This window comes from Chaetura pelagica, unplaced genomic scaffold, assembly GCF_000747805.2.
Source record: "Chaetura pelagica isolate M959 unplaced genomic scaffold, ChaPel_1.0 scaffold472, whole genome shotgun sequence".
In the NCBI taxonomy this organism is placed as follows: domain Eukaryota; kingdom Metazoa; phylum Chordata; class Aves; order Apodiformes; family Apodidae; genus Chaetura; species Chaetura pelagica.
Genome location: NW_009952566.1, coordinates 2,179,590 through 2,195,939, shown reverse-complemented (window position 1 = coordinate 2,195,939; position 16,350 = coordinate 2,179,590). Strand labels below are relative to the sequence as shown.

Below are 16,350 nucleotides of genomic sequence, written 5' to 3'. Positions count from 1 at the left end.
AGTTCTTTTCTGTGGTTCTCTGGAGCACAGAACCGGGCGCTGAAGGCTGCTCCCTGCTTCGAAGCAGCAATTCCCACATCATCTAAGGGGAGCTGCAGCTGTGCAAGCAGCAGGGCAGGACAGGTCTCCGAGGTTATTAGGATAAGCTTAGTCACATTTTGCAGTGACGTCCTGTTAACAACTGCGACTCGAACAAACAAACAAAACAAAAAATCTAAAAACAACACACACAAAAAAACCCCAAACCCATAAAAACATATGCTCCATGCTCTTCCCCTGGCATCTAGCAAATGAGACAACAACAGCTCTGCTCGGAAAAGTTCCCTGAGCTGCCTGTCAGCAATATCATACGCATTTTTTGCTTTCTATGACTACTACAACTATGACATTTTCCGTGTTTTATTTTGCATATTTGATCTAGAGTTCACTTACTGTTAGATGCTGGAACAGCCATGCCCTCATGATATTTGTGGCTACTTTGGGAAAGATGCCACGCTTTTTATGTCGCTTTTTGTCCTTATCTGGATCATCATCATCACCTGTGCTGGGGGAAGCTACACTGTTGTCCAAGCCGTCACCTGTAAATATAGTGAATCAAATTTTGACTTATGCTACCTTTAGATACTTCAGCCGAAGCCTGGCTTTGGGTATTAACTGCATGAATATTTAAATGAGGTATAAATTCTTTAACACCATAATTCATCAGGGGTTAAGGGGATGGGGGAAAAGAGACAGGGAGAGAGGGAAGGTCTCAGGACTGTGTCAGCCCCATTCTGGCTTATCCTGAAGGACACTGTGGCCAACTCTGCCACTGTAATCCAAAATCAAAAGGGTTTTAAAAAATAAAAATAAAAATGTTGCAAGCAGTCAGCTTGCAAAAGTGGAAATGGTGGCTTTTCTTCACACTAGGTCACTTCCCAAAAATCCATCCCAATCAGCTACTTTCGCTGAGATGACAATCAGGAAAATATCAATGGTGTCCCATCCCCATGAATTGTGTGAAGCTAGATGCCCTGTCCCACTCTGAGACACAAAAGCGAGGAGAATGCAGCTCTCTTGCAACATCATATTTTTTTCCCCAAATTCAAAAATAACCAGAGGATTGGGGCATCACTTATTTTAAGTCTTTTATAGATGTTTGACTTCCCCCAACTTTTTGATGGAAAGTAGGCAGCTAACTGGCCTCCCCTCTTCCCAGCCCCAGCTGAAAGAAATTCATAGTGGGATAAGTAGGAACCAATTTGACATACACCGTAGGAATTAACACCCTGCTTTGTGCCAGTGTGTCATATCTGTAATAGGTGTCTGCTCCTGTTAAACAACAAACTGATCCAGAATGAATTTCCTTAATGTAGAGAAGGTCTCCGACAGTTCTCATCACATTAGCAACATAGCTATGGAAGGACGTAACTGCATAGCAGCCAACTTGGGTCTGGGCTGATGGGCTACCAGTCAGAGAAAACCAAAAGTTGCACTGCCTGGCCAGTTTGCATGCAGTTTTTCTTTCCAACCCTGAAGGCAGGTTATAAAGAAGTCCACAGAGTCTTTGCATCTTCTGCATGTGGATTGAACAGTACATCCTGGTTTCCAAGGACGTTGTATTTGTAGCAACACAGAGTTGCAATGTTATTAGGCAAGTGTTTTTAACACCCCAGGGGAAGAACGATCAAGAAAGTAATCTGAATTGGGCTGAATCAAAACTATCTCTGTTAAGAATAAAAATTTATTTTAAAACATTTTCAAAAAACAACCCACTACATAGACTGTCAAAATTATGATTCATTAAACAGCTTTCAGCACACACACACACACAAAAGTTATTATTACTGTTATATTTTTAGCACCTTACTGACTGTTGCAAATTTATAATTGTCCTTATGACTTGGCTTCTGTCTTTAATGAAATGGTAACCTTGGGTAGTTATAGAAACAAACAAGATTTTTTATGAAGAAATCAGATATCTGACAAATTCTTTGAAAGCCCAGTATGTAAAAAAAGAGCTTTTATACAGAGAAGCAATTCACCATATAAAATAATAATTCATAAAAGAAACATGAGCAAAGGAAACAACTCAACAGCATTTAAAATTCCACAGGCTAATCCACTTTCTGTCTGTGAGAGGCAAACAAGGAAAAGAAAAGTATTACGCATTCATTGATTAAAAATGAAAAGCTTCTAACCTAATGACACTGCCTTTCACCACCTCCTTGCAACCGTCCACCCACCCTCTTCCCCCCCATCCCCTATTTTTTTTAAATACACTCTCTCCTCATTTCAAACCCCCTTCAGATTAATTTAGCAGGCATCGCCTCGTGCCTGACGGGAGGAGGACTCATTGATAATTTATGGAAATATCTACTATAATCCAAGGGAGATGACTTTTTTTTTCCAGCTTTGTGCATCAATAGATAATCAAGGCCTTCAAGCAGCCTTAGCTTCCCATTACCTCGGGCAAGAGAATTCCTGAAAGCATGCCTCCGGGGCACCTGAATTATATCCTCCATTAGGGGAGGAAAAGCTTTCTGCATTCCACCTATAACACTCCCCAGAACCTTTCCTGTTTATTTCTGCTGTATGAAAGCAGAAGCACTAGGAACAGGATTTTTTAAGTGAAGACTTATGTAGATACAATGGAGAAACCTTTCAAGCGCGAGCCAGATCACCTCCTTCAATCCCTGGTGTTGACCTATCCTAAATAAAAGGTTTCTGTTACATCATTAGCTCAAGCCAAAAACAGCCTTGGCTTAATGCACAGTTTGTTCTTCCTACTGTTTTTAGGCAAATACTGCTACTTTACTCCCATCTGGGAGGGAAATTACACTGCTGGGCTGTAATCTAAGACAAGATTTTCATTGGAAGCAAATGCTTTCAATCCAGTGTAAATACTGGTGCATGTTCAGAAAAGCCTAAAACAATAAACTCTGGCCCCGTCCAACACAAGTTGGAGAAAGTGAAAGGCAGGGAGAGGATAAGCAATCACCCAGCTATCCTAAGAGCAAATGCTTCAGTATAGCTTTATAAATTGTTTAACCTCTTCTACTTTTTTAAAACGGAAAATTGATCCCGTAAAGACTTGAAACCACAGAGAGTAGTCTAAATGGTCAATTGTGGATTTTAGAATTTCCATCTACTTTGCAACTCGATACACTCACCTCTGTGAGGTCTCCAGAGATCCTCTCCTCTTGCCCTGCTTTCTTGCCGCCCCTCCCCCTACCCCCCTTCCTCTTTTTAAAGATCACTAAACAAACTTGAAGCACCACTGACCAGCCACACGGTAGCAGCTACGAACCGCGTTTGTAAAATGTCAGCAGCAACTCTGTTCCTGAAGTTGACTTCTCCTGCCGCCAAATGAAGGCGAACTGAAAAGGTGGAAATAATCATAGAAATGATGCTAGTCCATAAACAAGCTTACAGCCTCATTAGTATAGCGGGAGGCTCCGCTGGGTGATTTATGCTTGTTTTGCTGATGCCATGAGGAAATGCCATAGGGCAACTTTAGCCAGCTGCTAATGGTTTTTGACAGCTTCTTAGCAACTAGTGCAAGCAACGCCGTGGCGTTTGCTAGTGACAGAAACCGAAAATGTCATATTATCTGCCCATGTGTCACGAAGTCCGTGTGCCAATTAACTAGTAGGCCAGTGACTGAGGGGCTAGAGGCCCTCCAAAATGGCCCATGGCTATTCGGGGGGCAGAGCAGGCACAGCACTCGCCTTTACACTGCACATATGCCCAGTTGTATGCACGATCTGCATCACGCTCCCTCCACCTCAGCCACCAAAGAGTTTGGTCCACCCAGATCCTTTGTCTGCAGAGAAACTCTGTCTTGCTTTCTCTTTAGGCAGGGCATGACATTATCAGAGGAACTGCAAGTAATCAGTCTTGATATGATGGTTGGAAATGGCACTTTAATTGGCAATACCTGATTCCCTGGTTTTGAGCACTGGATCCGAAGGTGCTAGCTGTTTTTCTGCTTGCTCGCAAATTAGTCTAAAAGGATTTAATATCACTGAAGCAGACTTGTTGCCTGTCAAATTGCTGGGAGCGCAGCGACTCTGCACAGCAACTAGATGCTATTTAAAAAAAAACCTGGAGCCTGTAAGGAGCAGGAGGAGAGCCCGGGCTCTGCACGCCCGTTCCCCAGTGAGCAAAACCAGGCGTTATATGTCAAACTGTCAAACCTTTCAGAGCGGCTGTTTGCCCTTTAAAATAATATTTAAGAATTGTTTTTACTCAAATTTTTATAGGCCATGGTCTAGGGAAACAGGCCAACCAACAAAGAGAAGAATTTGTACTACAATTCGTCCATAGACAATTTCTGGCTAGACCTGGGCCAGTCCCCATGGAGCAAGGCAGGTGACCTGTGGCAGCTCCCTGGCTGTTGGCGAGCTCCAATTTCAAACGTCCTCAACTCTGGCATCCCCAAGTTGCCTATTTAAGCACACCCAGGCATTCAGGCTGCACTATCTTGTTCCTTTCAAGAAAGGATAAAGCAGCATTTATCGTGTTCAGCCCCACTGAATGGGTCAGGCCAGCCATGCCAGCGGGGGCTCCCCTCACTGCATTCCCCTTCCCACTTCCATCATCTCCTACCACTTCTCTTTCTCCTCCCAATCTCCCAGAAATCAGAGGTGGAAGCAGCAAAGGGCAACTGGGCTTACAGCCGCTCCTTGAGTGGGTGTTGGTCTCTTTGTCCTGGGTGATCTGTTATAAATCTTTGCTGGCAAAAGAGGTGCTTCTGGAGAGCAGTGTGGTGTATGCACTCATCTTCAGTGGTGGCAGCCAGGGCAGGAATCAGGTGGCAATTCAAAGCCATGCTTCCATGCTTCCACACTGAACTGAACTGAACTGAAATGTCACTGCCATGCAATGTTGGAAAGGCATAGGTAGGCAACTTTCAGCCACCCAGCTCCTAAGTCCATCCTCAGAAATCTTAACATAGAAGTTGTTCAGATATGACATAAAAAACCCCAAACCCAAGCCTGGGCCATTTCAGAAAAATAAAAGTCCTAAAAACTTCAGCCATCCACTCAACTAGAAAATCCATGCCTCTGTATGTGGCTGTTTAGAATAACATCCTCAAATTATTTTAAGAGACTAGAAATATCAATAGCAAAGTGTCAAATACAGTTTTACTACAGGTATCTTCACCAGATACAACAGGTTATTTCTCACTGCATGTAACCCTGTCCTAGGATCAAATCTGTACTTGGAGCACAAGTATGTTTATACGGAAGAAAAACATACTATTCCTAAAACATACTATTCCTAAAAAGTCTCCTTTTTACACTTCTGTCATGAGACTGGAGAGAGGTTTTGGTGTCACTGTTCAATTTGCTAGGAAGGGGTGAGAGGAGGAGACTGTGTCCACCAAATTGTTTGAAATGAACACCACCTTCCAGCTTTTACAATCCACTTCTAATTAAGCATTTAAACCCACTGCTTTAAGGCTTTCACAAAAGAAATATGAAATACGTATTCCCAGAAGCCCTGGAAAAAGGCCCTGAGCAACTTTCAGGTGTACCCGGGACTGGAAGGCTCCATTATCATGGGAGTAAGTCAGTGTCCTCTAAAGTCTCAGTGCTCTCTAAGTTGAACTTATTTTTATGCTTCCAAATCTTTCCTGTTAAAAGTAGCTTCTGCCTCCTAGAAGAACTTTATGGTTTGCACTTCTGCATTTAATAAGCTAATATAATTTAAATTTCCTCTCTGTTTGGAAAAAAACTATTGACTTCTGCACTAGACTTGCAATGTTTTTGGTGCTATGAGCTAAAACACCTAATATGGTGGGCTTTTCATTACTGGGATTAATTTTTTTTTAAATTCTATCACACTTTTTTCCCCAAGTATTTGAAGATGAGTTCCTCAAATTCTTGCTTCTGCTAGCATGAGAAATTTACATTATTTAAGCCAAATATTTAACTGTTTGCTGACCATCCACAGCTCTGTTGGTTTTTTTCTCTTTTAACCCCTCCAAGAAAACAAATCTCTTAGCAACCTTTCCAGCTAACTGGAAAGCAGGATTCATTAGTAACATTAAGCAACATAATATGTAGGAGAGAGATATTAAGTAACAAAATTACTTCCTATAACATTTCTTCAGTGCTCTGTGCTTATTTTGAGTAACTCTTCTAATTTCTGTACCTTTACCTGTCTTATCCCTTAGAGAAAGAGACACATCTCCCGTTTGCTGGATACCCACACATCCACTGTGCTGACTTTTCAAAGCACAAAACCAGGCCTATGTGTGATATATGATTTTTCTATAAGCTACAACATTACAAACTCAAAAATAAGGGCCAAGGACATGACAAGATTTTGTGTAAAATGAGAGCAAGAGAGAAGAAATCTGCCACAACCTACTGTTCACAGAACTTATAACAAGGATCATAATTTCAGACCACCAGCATGGAATGGACTTTGGCAAAAAAAAAGAAAAAAAAAAAAAAGAAAAAAAAAAAGAAAAAAAAAAGAGGCATGTGGAGTTTTTAAATTTGTTTCTGACACAACCAGCTCCAACTTGGCAAAGGAATGTGTTGAGCAAAAGTCACACCCAACTGACTCTGACATGAATCAGAGTGGCTAATATTCATGTCCACAAGTATAGACAGACCAGTTCACTACTCAGAAGCAATCATTTTTCTTTACAGAAAGGTGGCGAAGGAGAAAAGCTGAGCAGCTCATGGGGCTGAGAGCTCAGATATGCCAGGGCAGAGCTGGAAGGCACCGGCACTGGGGATACATGTCCAGCTGGTAATCCAAGTTGCACCTATTTGTTGTGGAGAACTAGAAGTTTTGACATGATAAGGCCCATGAGTTTAGAAGATTTGTCCAAAATACATTATTTGAAACTTTACAGACGCAAATGCACATCTCTACTGCATACGTAACATTAACCCACTGTGACTGCTCTCAGCCTGCCAATGCCCAAGCAAGGCACAGAACCGAGGATGGAGCTACCAGCAAGAAGGCACTTCAGAAGCTTAAAGTAACTGCACAATTGCTTCTTCAGGAAGAACATTTTCTATTAATTTGGACCCACAATTAGTCAGATGTGATGGAAGCACCCGCTACAGGAGTTCCTGGGGTCAAAGACAATCATGTCAGCATATTTAATGGCCTACAGAACATCCCCCAAAATTATGTACAATTATGATACTATGAAACATGGTGTTGACAAGGGAATGATCTTTTAATTTATTTTTTTTATTCCTTTAAGGAATAAGTCTTCTCAAAAAAACTTAATAAAATGTTATTGAGGAAAAAAAGGATTTAAAATGAGCATTAGTAAGGAACAAATATTGTGCATTTGGGTTTGCACACACCTCTTAGGGAAATATGGTGCGTGTTTCATGCAAGGATTCAGACCATAACATAAGCAGTGAGAGGTTTTCAGTCACAGATAGTATCCATATTTGCAAGATACTAAGAGAAATAGTTGCAAAAAACTACTACACAAATATTCATAGATGGAGTAACCTGGACAAGTATAAATTACACTCTGGCATTTGACAAATTTTCAAAGTTTTTTTCTTGAATCATTGTACTTTGTTCTTTAGAGACAGAAGCACCTTTTTCTAGTAACTCAATCCTCCTTTTTGACTTGAATTCCCTTCAGGCAAGTAACGAGCAAATTAGCTGTCTTTGCAAAGACTAAAAACAGCATTGATGAATAGGGGGAAAACCCCTCAGATTTTACTACTATTAATTTGCTCAGCAGCTTTTTACCGCTGAAAGGAAGGAAACTTCTTCTCCTGTGCCACATAGCACTTCTTAACAGGGTTCAGGAAACTCTGCTATTATGGGCAAACTGTGCGGTATTTCTCGAGTCATGCATCTACGCGCCGAATGAAATATTAAGAAGAAAGCAATTCATTGTATGGGAAGCAAACAACTTTCTGCTGCCAGCAACAGAAGTTTACTTTGAGCAGTTGGAAGCAAATACCCTACAGAAAAGTATCTGGTTAAACAGAAAAACATCCTGCTTTAACCAAGAATGGTAAAAAACTTAAAAAGTTTTTCTTCCCTAACCTAAAAGCCAGCATGACAAGCCTACTATTTCTTGGGAACTGGTTTTCAGTCATGCTTTCATTTTGTTCAAATATAGGTCTTTTTTTGAAACCTGTTCTCTCCAACTTCAGCTGGAGAACTGGCTCTCATAGCTTCTCCACAAGAAGTCAACTGCATGTGGCTGTAACACAGGTAAACCCACTGCTGGATTTGGCTGGACTGCAAAGCAGAAGCACAAGCAGCAGGAGCACAGGACGTCTCTGCCATGGAGGAAATATGCCCAACTAATACCCCAAACGGCCACGAGGTCAACTTCTGTAAATCTTTATAGCTCCTTAACAACTGGCTCTATCTTTGTGTTTATCCAGCCCCTAAGACACTTGACTCTTGGACTGAACACAAGAAGCTATAAGAGGCTCAAAGCAAAGAGGAGAAGCGTATTACATACAAACTAAGGGACGCATTATCTGTAGAAATAGTTTATTACATTGGAGCATTTAAGTCTGCCTCCTTCCCTAAACACAGCTAAATTGCCCTCAGCCCTGCCTGCAAGCCTGCTTCAGAGAAGGTGATGCTGTAGACATCATGTTGTACAACAGAAAATATGTGCTGAAACGTTGACACTGTCCAAACCATTTAAGATTAGGTTCTTCTACTTAAAAACAGTTTAAAAAAAAACCCAAAACAAAACCAAAAGCATTGTTGGGCAAGACAAACCAAAATGCTTGGGACTGTTGAACCAAACTAAAGCATTTTCTTTTGGGCCAATTCAAGCCCCAGCTGCAGTGTGCCCTGTGGGAACTGTAGTTCAGATGCTGTTTGTCCCAAGTCCTCTTTGCAGAGTTGGATCTCATAGGCCACAGGTGTAAATAACCATAATGAATGGGAGAGAATTAGTTTCAGGCAAGTCACGATTCACGACCTACCATGCCCACATGAGGTATTTCCAATTGGAAGCTCCCATATTATATGTGTCAAGTGAAAAAGTTCTTGCTGATACACAACACATTTTCTTCTGCTCCTGTCACCTATTTTAAAGTTGTGTCAAAACCAATACAGTATCTTTTTTCCTGTCCTTAGTCCATCAGTAACACCTGACAATAAAAACTAACATTAAACTTCACTTTGAATGCCATGGTGGTACCACGTACTCATTTCCCCACACACAGTGGTCACTTTGCAAGTACAAAGGGCAGAATTAAAAAGGATGAGAATAAAATGCTCCCATCTCATCTACTTTTCCTCTTTTGACAGTAACAACATCTCAGCTGTCATTCCCTATGCTTCAAAAAAAACCCCCTTAATCTCATGCAACCTTATAAAGATCCACCTGGTGCAGCCATTACTCCAGCAATCACAGACACTGAAACCTCTTGACTGTTACCGAAAAGACATCTGGCTTTGAACTTAAGGCACAAATAAATTATTTATTTGTACTTTAAGAGGAAGCAATTTTGACTTGTTATGGAAGATTAATTGAAAAACCCTTCTGAGGCAGCCTGGTGGTTCCCAATACAGGACCTGTCTCTTATGTGCTATGGAAAGTAGTGAAGAGAGGAGGGCTGGTCACGTCTAGCTAGAACCACTTCCACAAGGTCTTTAAGGTCAGATGGAAATTAGATACCTTTGTGGTGGCCTGAGCTTGACAGAACAACAGGGACATGGGAATCTTCCAGTACCTGGGTTCCACATGAACAGGGCATGAGCTCAACCCAAAACATTTCTTCTCCTCTATTATAATCAAGTGTTAGAAATAATGTTTGCAATCCTGACTGAATGGGTGGCCTCTGGACTGCACCATGTTTCCTTCCCTCACCCTGCCCTGGGGCTCCCTGGGATGCTCAGAAGAAGCCTGTTTCACCTCCCAAGGACAAAACCTTGCGTTACCACACACCTTAATTACAAAATAGTGACTCTGTCAGACCTTTTAAGGGAAGGGTGTAGATTGAATAAATAATATTTTTCTCATATTGTCTCCACTGCTTCTTGCTTCCCAGTGTCCTAAATCCACTGCTCTTGTTCTTCCAGCAAAAGCCGGTTGCTCCACAGAGTACATGACAAGACTGGGAGGCTGCTCCTCAGGAAGGAGCCAAATGGGGATAAGCAGATTTGATAGATCCAAGCTCACATAAAATTTTCTTCCACTTGACTATCCCTCTCCAACTCAAAAGGCAGATCTGCTCTGATGAGGTGGCACTGACAAAAAGGCCACAATGGGAAAAACAAACCTGAAGTAAGGCTCTAGAGGGAAGGCCTTGTTGTGATGGCTCTGGGAACCACTGGGCTGGCACGCTGCTGCTTCTTGTTTGGCTCCTGCTGCCCACCACTCAGAACAGTGAGCAGCAGAGGGGGGCTTCCAGGAATTGCCTCCTACCACCTTGCCTGTGGCTGAACCAGGGCAGCACCTGGTAGAGCACAGCACTGGAGATGGAGGGCACTCATGGGTACCTATGTGTGTCATTTTGCACCAATTGAAGCATGACTACTAGCAGTAGCCCAGATAAACTTTGCTCAGGCTCATCTACACAAACTGGGCTTAGAAAGCAAGCATTTGGGTAGGATGCAGCAGCAGCTGCTGGAGAAGGGAGTTGCTTGCTCTGCCCAGACTGACTGCCATGGTTCTCAGGCCACCAACTCCCCTTCTGCTACAAATGCTTCCTCCAAAAAAGTAGAATCTACATTCCCACCTCTTCTAACTCCCCTGGGCTGTAGGGAAGTGGAGTGGCACCATAGGCAGGTCAGGATACAACCCCTGCACATGCAGGCACCGGTGTGAATCAGCCCCTGAGGCAGGGCCTGGAAATTCAGTGGAGTTCGAGAGCCCTTTGGACAAATAATGGGGATGTGGAGGTAGTCTTGACCCTGTTCCTTGTGGCTGGACATTGGTCACCAGGCTCATCACCAAAGCTGAGCACCCTTCACAGTCCCCCGCAGGAGCCATGCAGGCACTGACAGCCCTTTCAAACACTTCAGTCCGACTAAGCTAGCTTGTCCCCTTGGTCTCCAGCTTAATGTATGCATGTCATTGCTGTGTTTTTTCCTTTCCTACATCTTTCTGACACAGTTTCACACATTTTGCTGTTTGTTTTACAGTGAAGTTATAGGTTAGGGGGCTGGTTTTTTTCCAAATTAAAACAAACAAACAACAAATCCAAATGTAAATAATTCAGAAACAGATGTTAGAGGGTCTAAAACATGCAATGAAGGCAAAAGCAAAGTCAGATCAAAGCTGGACACCTAAAAACTTCCCCTGTATAACATGCGCATCTTATTTTTACCTCTTTCATCTTCCATTACAACATATTGATATACATCAGCTACCTGGGATTACCTTCAATTGACCAACTGACGGTAGGAAAGGGAAAAACTTCTGGTGCACCTCGAAGTTTGGGTATTATTTATGTCACTACATCTACTGGCATAAAAATTTGGAACCTAATGTGAGAAGGTTGAAGGATGAGAGAGAGGTAACTTCGCCACTTCCAGTACTTCTCTCTTTGACTTCCTTCCTTTACAGCAACAGTGTTTAACCAATATCCCACAGAAAGCTCAAATCAAAGCTGGGTCACAGCAAAAGCCACCCAGTGTCTTAAAAACAAACAAACAAAATTCAAACATCCTTCAAAAAGCAAGCTAGAAAGATTTCTGGTGTTTCTTTTTCAATTAACAGCATTTGTCATTATCTCCAGTAGCAACAGTAGTAGAAACAGACAGAAAACAGCACATGCTTTTGCTAATCTGATGTATTTCAAATGACATGAATGAGTAACCAAGGAAGTTAAAGAAAACCTCAGGTTCTGACAGGCTAAAACCCACAGGCATCAGCTTCCCCTAGGCAGGTATAGACCACATGGAAGAATAATCTCTTTCCTGCTGTTTTTTGGAAGGCTGAGGACCTTGTCTCGCCCCTTCCACCTACTGGTGATGGACATCTGCCCAGCTCACTACTCAGTCTGTCTCCTCCTGGGGCAGCCTGGTAGTGCCTATAAAGTCACCAGTTTCATCTTCAAAATTGTGCTGTCAAATACTGCATTGCTCAGATGGTATCCTCATACCCTCTCAGTTGAGGCTACCAAGGAATATATTTCTACTGTGTACACCATCTTTCTTGCCCCAGCTTTTAAGACAGGCTTCTCAACCAACATACCATGCACACGCAGGCAGTCAATGCTGCTCAAACACACACAACAAGTGCCTTTCCTGCATGTGCATTATCAACAAGAGGGTTTTACAGGCACTGGTCACCACATAAAGGAAAAGACTGATTTTTCTGAGCTACCTGTAAATGCTGGGAAGAGAGAAGAATGGAAAGGAAATGGAAGGAGCAACCTGGAAAGCAGAAGGAGAACTTGGCTCAAAAGAGTGAGCTGACCACACTCTTAGCCCTGCCTCCATCTATAGAAGATGTTTGCTTTTATAAATCTCAGAAAAAAAATGTGGTGCATGAGCTAAGTCAGCCCCTAGGCAGGTTTAACTTGGGTGACCTGAACTTACTCTGCAGATCACCATAGGTCTCTCTAACCTTGGCAGTGACACAAGGATCATATTTTCTCAGGGATGAATTGCTCTGGAATAATTCTGCCAAAGTATTAGGCATAAATAGCCTTCTATTTAGTATTGGGCAAAAATGTTCCCTCTTTCTGCCTCTTGCCTCCCTAGACAAAATCTATTTAGGAAAACCCCACCCTTCAATAAGGTCTGGGTACACATCTCAACAGCCAGAAGGAAGCTTGGCTGCTTCATTCTCATGGCAATGTATTTTCAGACATTGCCTTCAGAAAGATGCACTCTAAAGTTAACTGGTAAGATCTGTTGCTTTTAATTGGGGTGGTCAGCCTGCTTATTTGCAGATGAATGTCCAAATATCTTCAGACACAAAAGAGGGGAAATAGATAGATCAATAGTGGGAAAATTCAGCTTTGATCACCAGAAAACATGATCCTCGCTGTACATGTACACGTAAGTGAGAAGCAACTCCGCTAAAATCAAACAACTTGCACTGAGTTAAGAAAAAAAAAATAATAAAAAATTCACATCTTGGTTTTGCAGAAAATTGACCAATTTGGAAGTAACAGGTAAACAGTGTGTTCTTGGACAAAAGTCAGCACAGTTTGGATGATGCAGAGCTTTCCGTTCAAGAGTTGCACTGGTTTTCATGTCTGGTCACTTGAGGTCACACCACAGAGCTGCAAGGCTCTGCTGAAGTCCTACATGCTTCCTCCCCATAACAGAGGTGGCTAAAGTGGCTATTAAAACCAGTTGTTTCTCTGATGCCACCTGATTCTTAATTGCTAAAGAAGTGGGTATTGAAACCACAGAAAGGACTTTCTAGCATTGGCTAAGGAAGTATCAGTTTTTGAGATCAGAATAACATCCCTTAAAAATAGGAATTAGTGGTCCTTTCAAGCTGCATCTTGATAAAGACAGGGAAAACATTAACAGACTGTTTTGATGCAGAGCAGGATAGTTTTGTAATAAATATATATAGGTACACTTTCAGATATGCATAAAAAGGAAAGAAAATACTTGCAAACCCATATTCAAATTATCCTATGACAGTCAAATAAATCCTAATAAATGCTATTTCCAGTTTTTACCATCACTCTGCATGAGTCTCTTCTAATAAACTTATCATATGCTGAGAAAAATGGAAACACAATTTTCCAGCTGTTTGTGAACTGCTTGCTTCATCAATATGCCACAGCTTCTGCTGAATGGTTGACCACTGACAACTTAATGGCAAGTGTCTCAGTCTTAAGACTGGGTCACTAAGGCTTGTCAAGCAGAAAAGGGAGTCTCCAGCCACACAGTAACACTCCTTCCCATTAAAATATGTCAGAGCAGTAAGCACTGATACCAAAACTGGTGATTCTCTTGGGACTTGGAAAAGATTTTCAAAAATATCTGCCAGTTATCTGAATAGCCATCAACAATGCCTATTGCTTATCAACCTGCTGCTTTCTATGCAACTTTTGAGCTTTGTCATTTATTTTAACTACCAGACCAGCTTCACCTGCAATTCATGGTTTAGGTGGATGAGAAGGAAAGACAGAGATTTTAATATGTAATAACCAGTTGAAATTCCAAGTTCAGCTAAAAAGTGTTCTTAACTATACTTTATTTAACAGCTTCTAGGGAAAAGACTTTGACACAACAACCATATTTGCAATTGGTATGATCTCAGCAGTGAACTGAACAAGGAAAATAGACCTAGAGAGGGCAATACACTGTTGCCTGTCGAGGCTCTCCCTTATGCTCAACCCTCACCAGCCCCAGAAGGTTTTATGCACATCCGAGGATGCACATGTGCCTCGTGCAAGATCATGCAAGGAGAAGCTCAGCACTGTGGGTGCTGTACACATTATCTCAAAGACAACATCAATTTCTATGCCGGATGGCACAGAATGAGATGTAAATAAGGAGGCTGAAGTCTCAAAGCAGTCAACAAACATGCCAGAAAGCCCAAATTGCCAAGATGAGACAGGGATCTGTGCAGGTTATAAATCCTGCAGGGCAAACAGAACAACTCATGAGGAAGTTTCCGCTGGGACATCCCTGGAAGCACCTCACTCAGCTCCCTTCCCGGGTTTACCCTTGAGAGCCATCCCTCAAGATCCCAGATAAGGCATACTGACAAGGTGCTGAATGAAAGCCCGTGCTGCTGCTGCCAGTACCCTGCCCTCCTTCCACGCCTCCAAACCTCCAGCACTCCAAACCCAGCCCCAGCCTTTGCACTCACAGCTCCCCAAGGAAGCAAGCTTTGAATTTTGTGGTTTTGGGGCACAGCAAGGTCACTGGGCACAATCCAGAGTTACTTTTTAGGACAGCACCCGAAGTGCACTTTGATATGAAAATAAGAGTTCAATATTCTGCATAAAAATTATTAAACCCCCTCCACCTTATCTGCTAGTGAGGTTTGCTACAAACATGACTACAAAGCAAAGTGCACATATAAGCCTTTTTGAATGCATATTAGTGGGCTTAAATGGACTAAATGTGCATCTTTGGATGTTTGGAGTGGAAGTAGGTTTAAGTCAGGTTTTACATTTAAAAGCAGACAAGGGATGTACGAGGAGAGAAGTCCCAGCAGCTGCCAGGCCAGCAGACAAAGGGCCCCATGCCCAAACAGCACAACAAAGTGAAGCCCCAAGTTGTTTGAGTATGACCATTCCTACACCAACTCAGCAACAGATTTTGTTTCAAGGCTTTGCTCACAGAGCCTTTCATCTCATTAAAGTCCTCAGTGATGTTTTTAGTTGGAAGTTGAACAAAGTGCTGCTACCAAGTTTCACAAGACCTTCTTTCAGGCTTCATATTTAAGTCCCCGCTCCCAGAGTCACGAGAAAACCTTCCACCAAAAACACACAAGCAAGAAGCCTCCTGAAGGCAAAGAAAGCTTGAAACCTGGCTTCCTGAGAGTGAAGCACGGGAACAGAGACATCTATTCTCCCCTCCACGAGTAATATTAAAATGTAAGTATCTCTCTTTCTATTCATGTCAAGATTTTTTTAACACTTCAGGTCAGTACTACAGGTTAGCAAAGGAAACAAGTCTGATGAGATGCTCAGGGACTGCAGAGGACACAGCCTCACCCACACACAAATGCTCAAGCCTGTTCCCCTCACCTTCAGTGGTACAAAACACTTTATTCTGCTTCTCCACACAGAAGAAACATTTCCTTCCTAAAGAAACAACACGTTTTAGCACAGATTAATCCCTCACTCTAAGCATTTAAGTCAAATTGCCGAGCTAAGTGTCTGAGTGAGGCCATTAGTCCTCCCTGAATCTTTCCACAGTCAATGGAGAGAAACAGAAACTCTCCAGAGGGAAATTCAGGATTGAGATGACTACCAAAATATGTACACTATTAGCTTTGAATACTGCACAGAACAGTAAAAACTTACAAGCAATTGAAAGGAAATTATGGCTAATGAAGGCTGACTATGCCCATCTCTGTTTCTAAACAAGATCTGGACTTCAGGGCCCCTTCTAAAATTACTCAGGATGGAAAGGCTGAATTTAGCTCCCATCCATCACCTTATCATGAGGATACAACCTCATGCTTCCTGCCACTGTGAATCTGGGAAAATGCAAAATTCTACTCCTTATCATCAAATCAGGATTAATTTCTTCTTCCTATTTTACCTTACTTGAGAAAAAAACTAAACAAAACAAAAAGCAATCCTTCTTGATAGATAGCTAAATTTATGTCTTACCAAACTGAATGTAGAAGCAAGAAACAGGAAGCTTTTACTTGGAAACTGGAATTTCAAGCGCTCAGTGGCAAACAATGAACTGGAGAGATAAAGATGCAATAGCAGTGGTAGGGGACAGACCTGCTGA

The 16,350-nt window shown here is 42.1% G+C and overlaps 1 protein-coding gene across 5 annotated transcripts in view; it reads right to left on the bottom strand.

The window, feature by feature from the left end:
* MEIS1 (Meis homeobox 1) overlaps nucleotides 1–16,350 on the bottom strand; it is a 115,135-nt gene that overhangs the window by 56,436 nt on the left and 42,349 nt on the right. For all 5 annotated transcript variants that reach the window (XM_009993451.1, XM_009993447.1, XM_009993448.1 and 2 more), the window contains one exon: nucleotides 433–578. In XM_009993451.1, the coding sequence (XP_009991753.1) occupies nucleotides 433–578 (146 nt within the window). The remainder of the gene's footprint in view (nucleotides 1–432; nucleotides 579–16,350) is intronic.